Genomic DNA, 17,719 nt, shown 5'->3' with positions numbered 1-17,719 from the left:
AAGGGGGAGGATCTTGGAAGGCACCACAGGAAGAGTCCAACTGGGCGAGAAGAAGCGCCATCTCATCTGTCCCCTGAGCCTGGAGAAAGGGAGAAGAGGGCAAGTGAATGTATAAAAGGCTTCTAGGGTGTGGAAGGTTCGAGAGCAGTGCCTGCACTGCAGATTCTCACTAAAGTAGGAGGTGAGCTCGTCCCCTCAGAGGCAGGAAGATGCAAGAAGATGCTAGAAGAGGGCTTGATAACTGAAGAGATTTCCTACAGCTGCTGAGGTGTTCACAAAGCAAAAATGAAAAGATTTGGTGAGTCAGAATAGTAGAGTGACTTCGGGTCAGGAAGATTTGGATTCAAATTCTGCCTCTTATTTACTTAATAGTTATATAACCCTGGACAAGCCATTTGACCTCTCTTCCCCTCAGTTTTGTTTCTGTAAAACAGGGGTAATAATAGCACCTTACCTCCCAAGGTTATTGGGACAATCGAATGAGAGAACATGAACAGCTTTTTGCAAACCTTGAAGCACTATATAAATGCTAGCTTCTTAATCCCTAATGCCTATCATTGGCCCTTCCACATGACAGGGGTTGGGGGCACCCCCCCACCCCTCTTTGATCTGAAAAATACATGTAAAATTTTTTGACCCTCCATAACAGAAGTCTGAATTATTATGGTATTAAAAGACAAAAATATGTTGAGATTATACAATGCTCTACATAAATTTTATGCATTTCTGAGTTTCTTAACTTTTTCAATGTCATCTATTGGCCTTTGTGTATTATCAGTGACTTCTGCAAAACTCCCCAAAAGTTCCCATTTAATCTCTTCTGCCTACCCAAGATATGTCGAAACCATGATGGGGAAAGTCATGATGTGGAAGGGATCACTGTAGCTGTTTAGTAAATACTTGTTAAACTTAATGGACACTACAGAAGTCATTTTACTTATCTGCCACTAATGAGTAAGAATGTGGTATAGAGGACCACAGGCCAGTGGGACTCTGACCCTGATGGCTGAATAAGCACTCCCAGCTGAAGAGCCTGCTATCAGGCCTGGATTGGTTCCCCACCCTCCAGGCATTATGTCCTCATGATGAGCATGGTATACACCCCTGGCCTGGGAACGGGGAGGTGTGAAGTTTTCTGGGGGAGGGGGGAGGACATGGTGTTGCAGCTGGGAAGGAGATTTGTGGTTTCGCTCTATAAAAGCTTGTGCTTGTGATAATAAAGTTGGCTCTGTTTTCCACCACTCTCAGAGTCCAGTCTCTTCTGTGCATTCTCTCAGCCTCTGGGTAAACAACTCTTTCCTGCCCTGCTGCTGGACAGCAGGGCCCTTCACAATGTGCATTTTATTGAACTGAAAATCCAGGTTAGGGGTCATTGGCCTGGATGTTCTCTCAAGTCCTTCCCAGCACTGGAACCCCTTCATCCTTCTGTAAGGAGTCTGAGCCAGGTCCACTTGGGGCAGGGCTCTGGTCTGAGCAGGGTGTCACTGTTTGAACGAGGAAGGATGCTGAATCTGGAGGACATGAAATCCTGGCCCTGATCCTTATGCTACCCCCACCCCCACCCCATCCCTCCCATTAGGATCATGTAGAGTCCCAGATTCAGTCCTGGAATGGGATGGGGGGGTCTGGTTCTTCTGGCCCAATCTGAGTCACTGCCCCAACCCCAGAGTTTTAGGGAGCAAAAAATGTCTTAAATAAAGCCAAGATACAGCGCATGCTTAGTCTCCCCTAAAAGGGATTGATGCGGTCAGCTTAGTAGCTTGTTGGGCTTTAGACATGGAAGAGATCTTAAGGTCACATAGTTCAATATCTTCATTTTAGCAGAGGTAAAAACTGGGCACAGGTTTTCTTCTAGAAAAAGGTACAAAGTAGAAACCAGGTATGAGATGTGTCGTAGCTTCCTCTGCAAAATGGCGGGGATAGTACTTTATTAAGTGCAAGCATTTATAGAATGCTTTCAAGTTTGCTGTTATCAAATCCCAACAACCGTTGGAGAAAGACATTTTCAGAGGTAGGTACACTGAGGCTTGGAGAGGTTAATTAAATTGCCCAGGGTCACTCTGCTGGGTGAAGGTCTGAGGGTGGATTCGAACTCGAACTTTTGCTGATTCCAAGGCCTGAGTTCTATGCGCAGCGCCACCTAGAGGCGCTCCTGCAGAAATGTGAGATACGTCTCGGTAGAGGCCGGCAGGAGAGTATCTGCGCGCAGGCTCTGGGACCGTCCAACTGCGCAGGCCTGACAGGGCGCCCCACCCTTAACCATGCCCCCTTCCCCCGCCCTCTCACAGCTTCCCCCTCCTCCCCAAAACGGAAGCAGAAGTGCGAGGTTGCTCGCCCTACCCTTCCCCCAGGTTCCGCCTTCGAGCGCCGGAAACGGAAGTGGCGCCTCCAGACCGGCGCGAGCCCTCCGCAGTCGGCGCTTGGAGCCCCGCGGAGAGACCGGAAGCGGAAGCTGCTCCACGGGAAGAAGACGTCGCCTCGTAGCCCGGCGGGGGCTTTTTCGGTTCTAGTGGCGGCAGCGGTGACAGAAGGTAAAGAGCCGGAGGAGGGACTCGGGCCGCGGTCCCTGCGCCGCGCGTGTGCCCCTTCACGGGTCTGTCAGGACCCTCCATCCCTCAACGCCCGGTCTCCGCTGTCTCCCCCAGATCCACGATGGGCAACACAAGCAGCGAGAGGGCGGGCATGGAGCGGCAGGGGGGCCACAAGACCCCCCGCCGGGACAGCACGGGGGGCGCCATCACCACCAAGGAGGGGAGCGAACGGCCCAAGATCATGGTGGACAGCCCCGAGGACACCGACCTCTTCCACTCGGAGGAGATCAAGGTAGGGAGCGCAGTGGTGGGGGGGCGCCCCGCGAGGCCCTCCTCTGCAGGGGACCCTCCGCGGGACCCTCGGGTGAGGAGCAGGGGGCCCAGCGTGCGCCCCCGGCCCCGCCTCGCTGTGCGAACCCCGAGCCGCTGCTGCCTTGGCAGGGAGAGGGCCCTGGGGGCGCCCTCCTACCGCCCTTCTCCGAGCCAGCACGCGCAGGGGCCGCTGTTCAGTTCAGAGCAAAGTAAAAGTTCGAGAACTTTTTATGTTAAAGAATCGAGAAGAATTCGTTTGGTTTTTCCTCATTTAAATTTCGGGGCTCCCAGCCCCTCGGAGGACGGTCAGACCACCCCTCATGCCCGCCCTCAAAGACACCCTCTGGGTGCTGGGGACGTTCTCTGGCTCTGGCCGAGGATGCGGAGCCCAGGGTGTGGGCAGAAACTAGCAGTGTCAGGGGCTTGGTGGAAGGGAAGGCGAGCTCCGCGGACATCCCGCCCCCTCTGCACCCTCCAGACGCATGGGGGGAGGGGGTTACAGAAGGGGGTAGGAAGATCCCAATCTAGGCCCACCGACCACGGGGGTAATGGGAGGTCTGTGCCAAACACCTGTGCCATTGCCTCTCAGGAGGCAGGGAATGCCTTTCTCAGGTCCTGGATTGCTTCTCTAGCCTGGAGTCTGCTTATCACAGTTTGAAATCTTCCTTTTGAATTTGACATTCACATAGCCCTTGAAGGTGTCTCCTTGTGGTCTCACAATAATCCTGTGAGAGGGGTACAGCCAGGGGTATGTATTTCTCCATTTTGTATATCAGGTCGTCACTGGTCCATGGTCACCCGTCTAGTAAAGCCTTTGAGGAGGCATGGTTAGAACCTGGGCTTTTTTGGCTCTAAATCCATACTTGTATCCACCTGGAGCTTGTAAGTTCATTCCCAGTGCAGTGGAGGAAGGGAAGGATAAGTCATTGAAAAGCAACGTCTCAGTCCTGGTTATCCAGTACCAGAAGTGGGGGGAAAGGATGTGGAAGTGTTTTTGGTTTTGTTTTTTAAATAGAATAAAGTTCTGACCATTTAGCAGTTCAGTTGTGTCAGTCACCTCTGACCCCATTTGAAGTTTTTTTGGCAAAGATCCTGGAATGGTTTGTCATTTCCCTCTCCAGCTCGTTTTACATATGGGGAAACTGAGGCACGCGGCTTAAGTGACTTGCCTGGGGTTACACAGCAAGTAAGTGTCAGGGGCCGGATTTGAACTCGGGTCTTCCTGACTGCAGGCCAGGCACTCCATATACTGTGTCCCACAGCTGCCCATTTAGTAGTATTGTACAAAACTCATTTAGCAGCTACTCAGTATAAAGAAGTGTTTCTATTCTTTTTCGAAAGGTCCTAGGTCTTAATTTGAAGTCAAAAACCCTCTATCAAATAACTGTTAGCCAAAGTTACCTCCTTATTTAGCAGTGACTGCTAGCCGATTTCTTTGGGAGTCTGAGCACATTCCCAGCCCAAAATTTCTGCAGTTTCAGACTTCTCTGGGCTGCTGCCAGCCCAGTGTAAGAGCTGTAAAAGCAGTTGCTGGTTACTTGCTTAAAATGTTAAATGAATAGTCTGCAAAACAGTTATCTTGTTTTTTTAACTCTCATCTACCCTTTGTAACTCCAAAGTTTTCTGAACTTTTTTACCTTAAACTTCTTGGTGTATTGGATAAGCAATATTTTTTATGAGTTGATGGCTCTAGAATAGTAACTGGTAAGTTTTCATCCCACAAATCTCACTTAGGATAGTGAATTGGCGATAATTAAACCACTCTTGGTTTCTCTTTTCAGTGATTGAATGCTTTCCCTTGGGAGAACTAGAAAAATTCTCTTTGCCTAATGTTAGTGTTCTTAGTAGATGGCTCAGCACACTCTGAATCATCTGCTTCTAGGCTCCGGAAAAGGAAGAGTTCCTTGCTTGGCAGCATGATCTAGAAGTGAATGACCGAGCTCCCACCCAAGCTCGCCCAACCGTGTTTCGCTGGACAGGGGGAGGAAAAGAGGTCTATTTATCTGGATCCTTCAATAACTGGACGAAACTACCCCTCACAAGAAGGTATTCTGGCAGTTTTTATAGTTGAATTCTATTGGAACTTGACTCACTTGTCTTTTTGATGGAACTCCATAAATGCCCGCTTTGGCTGAAGATACTAAACAGGAAAATAGCTTGTGTCATAATTCAGAAGGTCACACCCAAATATCTGGGGTCCAGCCAACTCTCCTTAGGAATAAATAATCTCTTTATGTTTAGAGGAAGACTTCCTGTTCTTTAAACAGTCATAACATTTTTCCCTTGGATATAGGAACATGCATTCTTCAATTAGGGCGGCTCCTGGAAAAGTGAAAAAAGGCTTCTGGTAAATAGTAGTCATTGTCAGGGATCCAAGAATACCTTTCTGTGGCCTGGACTGACCCAGTAAATTCTGACTTCAATTGTGTATTAAAAAAGCATTCTCTAATGGAACTCACGGCCTCCAGGATGGCAGGAGAAAAATAGTGGTCAGCCCAGTCAGATTCATGACATAAGGGGTCCCGTGTGGCCTTGAGAGAAGAGGATGGAAACGGCCTATTGGTGTAGGGCCCTTTTCCTAAACTGGTTTCTAATATTCATGCTTCCTTCTCAAACCAAACTGGCCATGAACCCATCCCACTCCAGTCATCAAGGAAAGTCTGGCTCTCCAGCAGGAGCACAGTCATCCTGTGTGTGGCCCTCTTCAGCACTGTGTTCTCTCACTGCCTTTAAAGCAGATGCAGGAGAAGACAGATTCTGGAATCTGGCAGCCCTCAAATGAAAAACAAATCAGGGAATCTCATGCCTGACGTTTGTGTGTTAGGAATGGTGTCTGATGGTTCAGATCCTCTGCTGGATCCCCACAGCTCCAGTCTGTGTTTAAAACATTCTGCTGAATTATCTTGATTGTCTAAAAATGCCATCCCGGCTGCAGCCGAGATGTCTTTCTTTTGGATGGGAGTGTTCTTCATTTCTTTTGCAAGGGTGGTTCAGTGAAGTCACTGAGAGTATTTTCTTTTTACAAGTGGGGGAACTGCAGGGGATGATCCAACCAAAATCATTTGCTTCCTTTGACATTACAGCCATAACAACTTTGTAGCAATTCTGGATTTGCCAGAAGGAGAACATCAGTACAAGTTCTTTGTGGATGGTCATTGGACCCACGACGCCTCTGAGGTATGATTTCCTTCCTCTCTAGATGGTACCGCTCTCAGAACCAGACATCTCCCTATAGGCTGCTGCACACAAAGCCCCGGTCCTCAGACCTTCTCGGCCAAGGCTTCTCTCCTTGACTGAGCCAGGTGATGGCACCAGTTGACACTGTTGATTAAGACAAGCCACCAGTTTAGGCAGTAGATGAGGACGCAGACCAGTGACTGCATGTCCTCTAACGCAGGAGGCCTTCCACATTGTGATTTCTACCTGTCTGTCTCTTCCCAGCCGATAGTGACCAGCCAGCTTGGCACAATTAACAACATTATTCAGGTGAAGAAAACTGACTTTGAAGTGTTTGACGCTTTAATGGTGGATTCCCAAAAGTGCTCCGATGTGTCCGGTAGGAACCCAGTTCTTTTCTACGCCATACTAGGAGGTGGGAACTCAAGGGCACGGCCATTCAGCCAAGGGCTTCTGAATTTGTGTCTCAAATGCAGGGAACATTGGACACACAAGGAATGGATGTGGTCACTTGCTGAAATTCACCTTGCTTTGATTAATAGTTATTTTGTTTGCAACCATAGGATTTAGAGCTGGAAAGGGCTTTGGAACTAATCTCTGGGCCAGCCCTCTTTTATACCAAGGAGGAAACTGAGGCCCAGGAAAGTGAAATGGCTTCCCTAAGGTCATGCGAACATTAAACTCAAAAACCAAATTTTAAACCTGTTTCCTTTGACTCTTAAGCCAGTGTTACTGCTGATTCATTGTCATTTCTGTTCTCTTATGACTAGCCCAATAAAAGCAGACAGTAAGCATTAGTCCTAGTGGTCAGTCTCAAGCTGGAGACAAGATTGAAGAGACAGACCCTCAGGATGGGCTCCCGTAGCTTTGGCTGCTCCCCAGGGCTGGGTTACCAGGGTAGGTGACCCTGAGGTCACCCTGTGAGGGTGACTGGAAGATTCTGGTTTCCAGGCTGCTCCCAGAAGCTGGCCTTATTTGTGTTGTAAATTAGTTTGAGAATCGCTTAGGGGGGCAGGAGGAGGCCAAGCATAACTTTCTTGCCTAACAGCAGATAGATAGCAGGGAACAGGGGGCCAGATGTGACTGGACTCTGCCTGGCTGCCTTGAGCCACACCAGCCTCGTGTGTGGGAGTGCTTAGGAGATTGTCTGCTCAGAAACTGCTTGTGCTCGGCCTTCCTTCACAGACTCTTCACGGGTGGCAAATTACATCAAATACAAATAGAGCCTATAGTTCCGGCTTGGAGGTGTGTTTGTAATTGAGTCTTTACACAGACTGCTTCTGCCCTCCCTGCATGGGGGTTTTAACCAATGATGGGGATCACTTACGAAGCCAGCTTCTTCTGGCAACTCTTCTCCCTAGGAGTAAGTTTGTGCTGTGTTTAACTCTTATGCTTTGGATGAATCATAATCATTAGGATCTGTCATCATGAGCTCCTGTTACTTTCATTGAATTTGAAAATTGCAGTGGCTGATTAGTGTGATTTCAAACAGGACTTGAAAGCCTAAAAAATAGCAACTATCCAGGTAGGAAGGCATTTATGAGTGAAATAGAGACGGCTGCTGATTATTTCTGATCTGTGAGGATAGCAGCCTGCTTGCTCTGATTTCTGTGGAAGGGGCTCCCCCAAAGCTGCCCCTGTACTTACTAGGAAACGTAATTTAAAAGTTCTTACCTCCAGTGAGATTCTCAATATTGATTGCCTTCTGGGAGAAAAATGTACCTTAACCTTGTGGGTTCTCAGGACTCTCTGTTCTGCTCAGTTTTCTGCACTTGATGCCTTTCTTAGCGTCTCCTTGCTGGGATTGTGGTTAGGTTATAGAAGTATGAGCATCCTGGGAATAAGTGCTCTGCTCACACGAAGGAGGAGGATTCCTCAGGCTGAAGCTGGAAAGGTGGTAGTGATGGGGCCACGGCCCGTCCCCTGATAATGAGGCACCATCATGGCCCCACAGAATTCTCAGGTAGGGGCAGGGCCTCTGAGTCGCCCGGGCCGTCTGCCAGCAGTCATCCAGATCATCCTAGAACAACACTGAATACAGGAAAAAAGTTTTAAAGTGCACCTTGGTGCCCCAGCTGGTGCCTCTGGCTTGGGGTTTCCTTCTTTGTTCTGCCCAAATCTCACTAGAGTGTTTGCAGCAGCTTCCTGGAAGGAGCCCAGGTTGTGATCCACATGGCTGGGCAAGGGCCACAGCTGCCTGGCCCTGACCGGTAGGCTTGTGCTCCATTTTTGTCTGTACCCTTATGGTTGGGCCTCAGTGGCCACTTCTGAAACATGTGCCAGTCCCTTAACCAAAGCCTTTTCTCTGGGAACCTTCATTCCCTTTAACTCTGTGGTGTAGCACAAACAAGGGAAGACCCAAACCACCCAATGTAACCATGAATTAGATGAGCTTTTCTCTTCATTTACAGCTGCTTAAATTAATTTTTAAATAAATTTTTAATCATATTCTTCTTGGCAGAGCTGTCGAGTTCACCGCCAGGACCCTATCATCAGGAGCCCTATGCTTGTAAACCAGAGGAACGTTTCAAAACTCCACCCATCCTTCCCCCACACCTGCTCCAGGTCATCCTGAATAAGGACACAGGCATCTCGGTGAGTACAGAGGCTTTGTTGGCCTCCTGCTCTGTGCCCAAGGCAGGGGTGGGGCCTTTCTCTTTTAAAGCTCCCCTGGCACAGCTTTCCCAGCAGCCAAGGGTCCCTTAGCTGTCAAGTGAGAGATATTTACTCCATGCTTTTTGTTTCCATTTTGTGGGATAACTTCTGTCGTTCAACTAAGCTCTCTCTTTGTATGTTTAACTGTGTGGAAATGACCTGGCCTTTCTATCCTTTGAATAAGTTGTGCCCAGAACTAGAAGGGTCACAGTATTAGGAGACACCTCGCCCTCCCTCTGCCCCCACCATCACCAAGAAAACAAACTTGTCTTCCCGCTCATCTGAGATTTAAGGGCCTTGCTCATCATCAGGGCAGCTTTTCAGTCTGTTAGGAAGAAGTGTTCCTAGGAGTTAGTTATCTGGCTCAGTCTGTCTTGTGAGATGTGACTGCTCTCTCACACAACCAGAATTAGCTTGTGCATTTAGCACAGCATCTTCCAGATTGGGAGTCAAGAAGCCAGGGTTCTGTTGACTTTTCCTGGGCTCCACAGGGACCAGAGCTACTAAAATTGCCTCTGAGAGGAAGGAGCAGGATGATTTCTCTCACTTTGGGCCTCTCCCCGAAATTCTTCCAATAGCCTAAAAGTCTGCTTTCACTCCAAGTGGGAAGCCAAGGCTGGGAATTTTTTCCGGGATGGAAAGTTGATGTTGGACGGGCAAGACTGGATCAAAAATTCAGTGCCTGCTGCCCTGTTTTCCCCACTAGTTGCTGTTCCAACACCTCTCTTGGCACATGTTCCTCCAGAGCATGTGAGAGGGCAGAAGCCTAAAAGTTTAAAGCCAACCAGAGCCTGTTCTTTAGTATTTTACCCCCATGATGTCCGTGGGGTAAAGGACAGCAGTCACCCTGCTGTCCTCATTCCCTGGATGCTCTGCAGAATAAGGGACATTTAAGAGGTCCTAATAGAGAAGGCGTTTCCAGCCCCCCCCCCCCCCCCCCCCTCTCTCTTCTCTCTCCCTCTGTCCTTCCTTCCCTCCCTCATGCACTATCTCTCCTTTCTCCCTTCTTTATTCTGCTCTCTGGGGCAGGGAGGAGAAAGCATGCCTCTTTTCCCCCAGGCTCCCCTTTGTGGGTCTTACATGGCTTTCCTCCTTGCATTCCCCCAGTGTGACCCAGCTCTGCTGCCCGAGCCCAACCACGTCATGCTGAACCACCTCTACGCCCTCTCCATCAAGGATGGCGTGATGGTGCTCAGCGCCACCCACCGCTACAAGAAGAAGTATGTCACCACCTTGCTGTACAAGCCCATATGAAGCCCCCAGGAAGCCACTGGCGCGGCAGAGAGGACGGCGTGGCAAAACCTGACCCATCTGCAGCTGACTCACGCCACAGGAACTGCCCCACACGACCTTCCTTACACGCTCTTCTAAAATGTTCTCCATTCACCCTGCTCGAAGATCTCCTTCTGGCAAGGCAGCTCCTGAGGAGCCGGGCCGACTGACTGACCATTCTGGCATTTACCGCAATGGGGAGGGCATAAAGGTAGGCACAAAGCACAAGGAAAACCTGTGTGCGCTGTTGGAGACACACACTCTGCAGGCACCAGGCACCTCCCCAAAAATAAGATTGTTAAGCCCAGCCCCTGGTTGTGGGCTGCTCTGTGTCTCAGGTAGCTGGGCCCCACAAAGGGACTTTCCTTACTAGTGACTTTTCTGTCACTTTCCGTGGATGTGACAGTGTAGTGGTGATGTCTGCGTGGTAGGTCTGCCCCCCATTGACTGACCCAAGCTTGCACAAGAAGTCCTGGCACTCATGCACACTGAACATGCTGTGTTTTAAACCCAAAATTGCTGCGGGGAGGGGTGTATATAGTAGAGATGCAATGATGCAGGCTTTTGAAGGCATTTTCTTTTTTAATCACCAACACTTGGGTGTAGATCATATGAAAAAGGGACCCTTAGGGCCATCCCAGCTGTGGCCCAGTGCACCAACAAGTCACCACCGTTGGTTCTGGTTTGGGTTGTTTTTAATCCTCCAGTCAGACCTAAGGTGCCCGGTGACTCTCAGGACCCGCATAGCTGAGATTTCAAAACCAAATGATCATGGAAGGCTCCAGCAGGTGCCAGCCATTTAGCAGAGCTTTTATTTCTGAAGGGAATGTCAAATGTTCTGGGGTGGGTGACTTCACAAGGAAATGCTCCTGAGCCCACCCTTGTTACCTCACTCCAGTGTTCTCTCACTCAATGCTCTTGAGCCTCAGGCCCTCACGCCTCTCGTATGGTTGTGGAAACACTGGTCATACCTCCTGAACAGGTTTAAATAAAGCTTTTTGTAAAAAATAATGTCGCTATAACTGAGTCCATGGTTGGGGTGGGGGGTGTTCTGAAGGCTCATGCTGGTCATTGTCAGATTGTCACCATTCGATTGGTGACCTGAGCTCACAAGCACGGCACAGGTGCTCAGAGTGGGCAGGAGCCTCACAACAAGGTTGCATTTGCACAGAGCTGTTCTGGGGTGGGAAGGCCGAGGAGGAGGAGGCACCCCTTCCTCCTGAGACAGGAAGTTCTGGGAGCCTGCCCTCACTGCTGGCCCAAAGCTGCCTCTGGTGCTCCCAGCTCTTCCCTGGGGCCTTCCACGTGACAGCCCTTTATAAGAGCCTAGCACGTTCCCACCTGATTCTTCTTCTCCAGGCTAAACATCCCCTGACCTCCTGCCACTGAACCTCCCAGCCTGGTCCTCTTCCAGACCCACTAGAGCTCATCAGCACCTCCTGTGTGTCAGGCCACATGCTGAGGATGCAAAAAGAGGTCAAGGACAGCCAGTCCCTGCCTCTAGGAGCTTACAGTCCAGGGGGGGGGGGGGGGAGCAATAGGCAAATAAATCTGTATAAAGGAAGCTGTTAGATACAGGACAGAAAGTAAATAGTTCACAAGGGGAATTAAGGGAGGCTGGAAATGAGCCCAGGCCCCCCTAGGAGGAGCACAGGGCAAGCTCCTCTGTTGTCAGAAGCCTCCTTATGCAGAATGAGATCCCGTCATTCATGCGGAAAGAAAGAGGACCCCCAGCTCTGCATCTCCCAGTTTATCTGCAGTTAATAGACTAAAGCCCTCTGATGACAAACTCCGACCACCCCCCTCCCCCTTCTCCCACCCTGGTGTGGTCTGAGGTGTGTAAGCTGCTCCTCCCAGCTTTCTCCACTTAGGCCTTCATTTGGGCCGTTCTGCCAGAAGCTTTGCTAAAATACAAGTTAACTAACGGGGGGGGGGGGACTCAGCAAGAGTGACTGGTTTAATGGTCATTGGCCCCTGTTTGGTGCTGCTTCCTTTTCTAGAATTTTTCCAAAAAATGAAGTGATGTTGGTAAAATGTTTAGTGAAGTGCCTGGTACATAGTAGCTGCATAATACTTCTTCTTTTCCTTCTGCTATAGTTTATAAATTATTACCTTTTATTTTTTTTAACTGGGACGTTTGCCTTTTTCAAATTCTGTGCTACCCTATTTTCCATGATAGTTATTTTTAAAACTAAATTTGAATTGATTATCTTATTTTTAGAGCACCAGAATTTCTCTCAGAATCCCTTCCGTTTTCCTTTCCGAGAGCAGTACCATGTAACAAATAATTTTTTTTGAGGCAGTCAGGATTAAGTGACTTGCCCAGGGTCACACAGCTAGTAAATGTCTAACTTGGATTTGAACTCAGATCCTCCTGACTCCAGAGCCAGTGCTCAATCTACTGCACCATCTAGCTGCCCCTAACAAATACTACTTTTAAAAGGAAAAAAAGAAAAAGGAAAAAAAATCAACAAAACAACACACCAAAAAAGTCTGAACAGTATGCCCCACCATTGGCCCTCCAATCTCTGTAGAGGGGTGAGGTAGGGCTGTCTTTCCATGTCTCCTCTTTGGGGCCAGGCTTGTTTTTTGTGGCTTGGCGACATTCATGTTTGATTCTGATGGTTGTCTTTTGCATTCACTTGGTCATAGTCATTTGTCAGCTGTTTTCTTTGGTCTCCATCAGTTCACCTAAGTCTTAACGTGCTTCTCACAGCACAGTAATATTCCATTATATTCATAACTGCAGTTTAACCGTTTCCCAATCAGTGAGCGTTCTTCCTTTTCCAGTTCTTTGCTACCACAAAAAAAGTGATTCTGTAAAAATTTCAGTATGTACGAGATCTGTCTTCTTACCAGTGACCTCCCTGGGACATATATTCCCAGCAGTGGACTCTGGGTCTGAGTGACATTCTAGTTACTTTACGTGCATGATTCCATCGCTTTCCAAAATGACTAAGGATTCACAACAGCAACAATGTACTGATGTGCCCGTCTCCCCACAGCCCCTCCAACACGGACTAGATTCCAATTTGCATGTGTGTGAGATGAAACCTTAGGGATCTTATTAGTAATTTAGAGCATCCATTCATATGGTTAGCAATAGCTTGCAATTCTTTTGAGGACTGTTCACACCCTTTGGCCACCTATCTACTGGGGAATGGATTTCGTTTTTTGTGTATGTTTGTGTGTGATGTTTATTTTATTATATATCACATTTATTTTCTATATGTGTACATGCATACGTATGTCTGAATGTTCCGTTATTTGGGATTTCAAATCTTTATCTGAGAAATTTGATACAAAGATTTTTTTTTCCCATTTGGTCACTTCCTTTATCCTAAATGTATTGATTCTAGTTGTGTGGAAACTTCAATTTCATGTAATCACAGTGATCGATTTTATCTTATCTAATAACCTCCATGATCTTTCAAACATGACTAAAAGTGGCTCAAGGGTCACTTGTTCCTGAGGATATGGTTCATCAGGGGGAGGTGACTTCAGTTCACTGATAGGAGAGATACCATGACAGCTTAAATTCAGCATTCATTCTCTTCCCCCCCCCAAACCCTCCCTCTCTTCCAAACTTTTCCTATTACTGTCAAGGTTGTTTAAATGCCATCACTCATATTTGCCAAAAAGACTTTTTTTATGGAGAACTCACGCAAGGCAGGTGTTCACATGGAGGTCAGAAGAAGTGATAGAAAGACTCCTCAGGTCTCTCTGAAGAACATTGGAATCAGTTGTGAGACGTGGGAGATGCTGGCACAGGACTGCCCAGCGGGGTGTGCCCACGTCAGAGAAGGTGCCCTGCTCTACGAGCAAAGCAGAATTGTGGTAGCTCAAAAGAAATGTGAGATGTGCAAATTCAGAGACATCTCCTCTCCAAATATCCATATGGACTATTTGTGCGCAACCTATGGGAGAGTCTTCTGGGCTTGTACTGGTCTAAACAGCCATGGCCAAACATACAGTAGCTCGACTCTAACAGTGATGTCGTTTTGCTTCTCTTTGAGAACAGTGGGCAACAGTCAATCAACTATTTACTGTCAAGGCTACCACCATCTTCCTAGGTGTTCTCAGCTTCTCTCTCACCTCAACCCGACCCCCAAATCCAATCTGTTGCCAAGACCTGTCAATTCTACCTTCATAAGGACTCTTATAACCACCCTCTTCTCTCCTCTGACATGGCCACCACCCTGACCGCAATAAAAGAGCCTGCTGATTGATATCCCTGCCTCAGGTCTCCCCACTACAGTCTGAGCAATAAATCCCAGTGACTCCCTATTACCTCTAAAATCAAATATAGTATCTTTTTGTTAGCTCTTGAAACTTTTCATAACTTGGCCCCTACCTCTCCAGTCTTCATCCCCTCAGATCCCCTCCACATACTCTACAGTGACACCAGCTTCTAGACTTCTTCAAACAAGACATTCCATCTCCAGACTTGAGGCGTTTTCTCCAGCTGTCCCCCAGAAATCTGGAATGTTCTTCCTCGTCTCCCCCTCCTGGATTCCTCCCAAGTCCTAGCTAAAACCCCACCTTCTATAGGAAGCCGTTCCCCATCCTCCTTAATGCCCATGCCCTCCCTCTGATTATCTCCAATCTGCCCTGTCTACAACTTAGTTATTTGCATGTTGTCTTCCCCATTAGACAGAGTTCTGAGATCAGGGACCATGTTTCTGTCTTTCTTTGCTTATCCCCAGGACTTAGCACAGGGCCTGGCCCACAGTGGGTACTTAATGCAGCTGGCGTCTTGGCTTTACTTATGCTGAGTATCAGCTGCCTGTTTGCCACTTTTTTTCTTTCACGTCCAGTGCAAAGATCATTCTCTTTACCAGAGAAAAACCAAACTTGAACCAAACATTTCTTCTTCTCTGTCCCCCATTATCATTGTGCTGTGAACTGCCCAGTGAGTTTGTGCTGTTGGCCCTCTTCACCATAGGGGGGAATCCTTCTTTGTATTGTTCTTAACTTTCCTCACTAATCTCAGCTCTTTTCTAGCTTTGTTTTTATTTTAATTTTCTGTTAATAGTATTTCATTTTTTTCCAATTACATGTCAAGACAATTTTTAGCATTCATTTTTACAAGATCTTGAGTTTCAAATTTTTCTCCCTTCCTCCCTTTCCTCCCCTCTTTTTAAAATGGGAGGCAATTTGATATAGGTTATCTATGTTTGTTATGTAAAACACATTTCCATATTAGTCACAGTTGTGAAAGAAGAAACAGATCAAAAGAATAAAATAAGTGAAAAAAGTATGTGTCAATCTGCATTCAGAGTCCAGTTACTTATCTGGATGTGGATAGTATTTTCCTTTGTGAGTCCTTTGTTTTGGATCATTGTGTTGCTGAGAAGAATTGAGTCATTCATTGTAGATCATCACACAATGTCGCTGACACTGTGTACAATGTTTTCTTGGTTCTGCTCATTTCACTTTGGATCAGTTCACATGTCTTTTTATTTTTAAGCAATGGGGTTAAGTAACTTGCTCAAGGTTACACGGCCAGTTATTTCTGGGTGTGGTGCTAAGTATCTGAGCCTGGATTTGATCCCCAGGTCATCCCGACACTGGAGCCGGTGCTCTCACTCACTGAGCCACCTGGCCGCCCCAAGTTCACATGTCTTTCCAGGTTTTTCTGGTCTGACAGCTCATCATTTCTTACAGCACAATAGTATTCCATTACATTCATATACCACAACTTGTTCAGCCATTTCCCAATTGATGAACATCTTCTCAATTTCCAATCTTTGCCACCACAAAAAGAGCTGCTATGAACATTTTTACACATATAGGTCCTTTTCCCTTTTTTCTGATCTCTTAGGAATACAGACCTAGTAGTGGTGTTACTGGATCAAAGGGAATGCAATTTGGTTGCCCTTAGGGCATAGTTCCAAATTGCTCTCCAGAATGGCTGGATCAGTTCACAACTCCACCAACAATGCACTAGTGTCCCAATTTTCCCACATCCCCTCCAACATTTATCATTTTCCCTTTTTGTCAGCCAGTCTGACAGATGGTATCTCAGAGTTGTTTAAATTTGCATTTCTCTAATCAAGTGATTTAGAGCACTTCTCCATATGCCTATAGATAGCTTTGATGTCTTCATCTGAAAACTGCCTGTTCATATCCCTAGGTTTGTTTTTAAATCTTATTTTCAATTAACAAGCATTTATTTTCTCTCCCTCCATATCTTCCCTAAAGGGAAAAAAAGAAAAACAAAATCCTTGTAAATCAAATCAAATGAACACACTGGCTGTATTCCAAAGTTCTGGATCCTGAGGCCATCATTCCCCAGGTAGGACATTGGTGGCATTATTACTTGCTTGGAATCTTGGTTGGTCAGTACACTAATCAGCATTCTCTTTACAAAGTTGTTATTACTGTCGTTGCTGTTATTCAACTGTGACTGACTCTTTGTGATCCCATTTGGGATTTTCTTGGCAGAGATGCTGGAGTGGTTTTTGCCATTTCCTTCCTCAGCACATTTGACAGATGAGGAAACTGAGGCAAACAAGGTTATGTGACTTGCCCAGAGTCACGCAGCTAGTAAGTGTCTGAAGCCACATTTGAACTCAGGTCCTCCTGACTTCAGGCCCTGCCTGCACTCTATTGACTGTGCCACATAGCTGCCTGGTGTTTTTTTTGTAGATGTTGTTCCAGTTCTGCCCATTTCCCTCTACATCAGGTCATCCAAATCTCAGGTTTCTCTGAAACTATACTTTTCATCATTTCTTTCAGTATAGTAGTATCCCATCACATTCATTTCCCATAACTTGTTCAGCTGTTCTCCAATGAAGAGGAGCCCCTTGGTTTCCAGTTTTTTGCCTCTGCAAAAAGAGCTGCTATTAACAATGTGATTTGGTGGGAGAAGTCACTAAACTGCTCCTGCCATTTGACTCAACGTTCCTGCTCTGGAGTATCTGACCCCCTAGATAGGGTTGGAGCAAGAAATACAAAATACTCACTAAAGTGGTTTTTAAGGGTAATTGTTTTCAATTTAATTTAATTTTTTTTTTATTAACAAGCACTTTCTCTCCTTCCCTCTCCCCCTTCCAACTGAATATAAACATAAGCAAAAAGAAAATGCTCCTACCAAATTCCTACATTGGTCATATCCCTTCTGCATTTCAGAGCCATCCCCTCTCCCAGGGTGATGCAGCAAGTCAAGTGCCATATTTGTCAGGAAGATCGGAGTTCAAATCCTGACTCAGACTAGCCATGTGCCCCTGGGCAAGTCTCCATTATGTCTTGGATACATGTGCAGGAAGATGGCAGGCGTCTCTCTCGTTGGTGTCCAGAGGATGGACAGATGCCTCGGGACCCTGGGCAGAGAGCCCCAGAGCATCTGCCTCTTCTGATAGCTTCTCTGGCTCCCCTTCCTCATTTCTCAAATTTTTTTTTTGGTTCCTAATGAAGTTGTCCTTCCCCTTTCTCCACTTTCCCATCCCACCGTCTGCCTGAACCCACTGACCAGAGGGGAGTGCCCTGGTCTAAAGAGGCAGCTCAGCACAGTCTTCCTACCCTTTCCCACCAGCGACACTGCTTTGGGATTTCTCTGGACTCTCCAAAATGTCCCTGCTCCACGGACTTCTCCCCTCACCCTCATCAGCTCCTTTTTAGGGTTGTGTTCCCCAGTTAGAGTATAAGTTCTTTGAGGGCAGGGACTCGGCTTTTATTTGGTTTTGCATCCCCAGGGTTCAGCACAGGCCTGGCATGTAGGAGGGTGCTTAATGTTTCTTCTCAGTAGACCAGACGGGGAGGGGAGCATC

At 47.2% G+C, this 17,719-nt stretch overlaps 1 protein-coding gene across 1 annotated transcript; it reads left to right on the top strand.

Moving 5' to 3' along the window:
• Positions 1-2,366: 2,366 nt before the first annotated feature.
• Positions 2,367-10,958, top strand: PRKAB1 (protein kinase AMP-activated non-catalytic subunit beta 1). The gene is made up of 7 exons (XM_069081494.1): positions 2,367-2,531; positions 2,646-2,823; positions 4,726-4,889; positions 5,927-6,020; positions 6,285-6,399; positions 8,482-8,615; positions 9,783-10,958. The coding sequence occupies exons 2-7, from the start codon at positions 2,653-2,655 to the stop codon at positions 9,927-9,929; spliced, it is 825 nt and encodes a 274-aa protein (XP_068937595.1). The 5' UTR covers positions 2,367-2,531; positions 2,646-2,652; the 3' UTR covers positions 9,930-10,958.
• Positions 10,959-17,719: the final 6,761 nt, after the last annotated feature.

Source organism: Petaurus breviceps, unplaced genomic scaffold, assembly GCF_028583685.1.
Source record: "Petaurus breviceps papuanus isolate PSGF00001 unplaced genomic scaffold, PetGlider_PUasm1.0 99, whole genome shotgun sequence".
In the NCBI taxonomy this organism is placed as follows: domain Eukaryota; kingdom Metazoa; phylum Chordata; class Mammalia; order Diprotodontia; family Petauridae; genus Petaurus; species Petaurus breviceps.
This window is presented reverse-complemented; position numbering and strand designations above follow the sequence as displayed.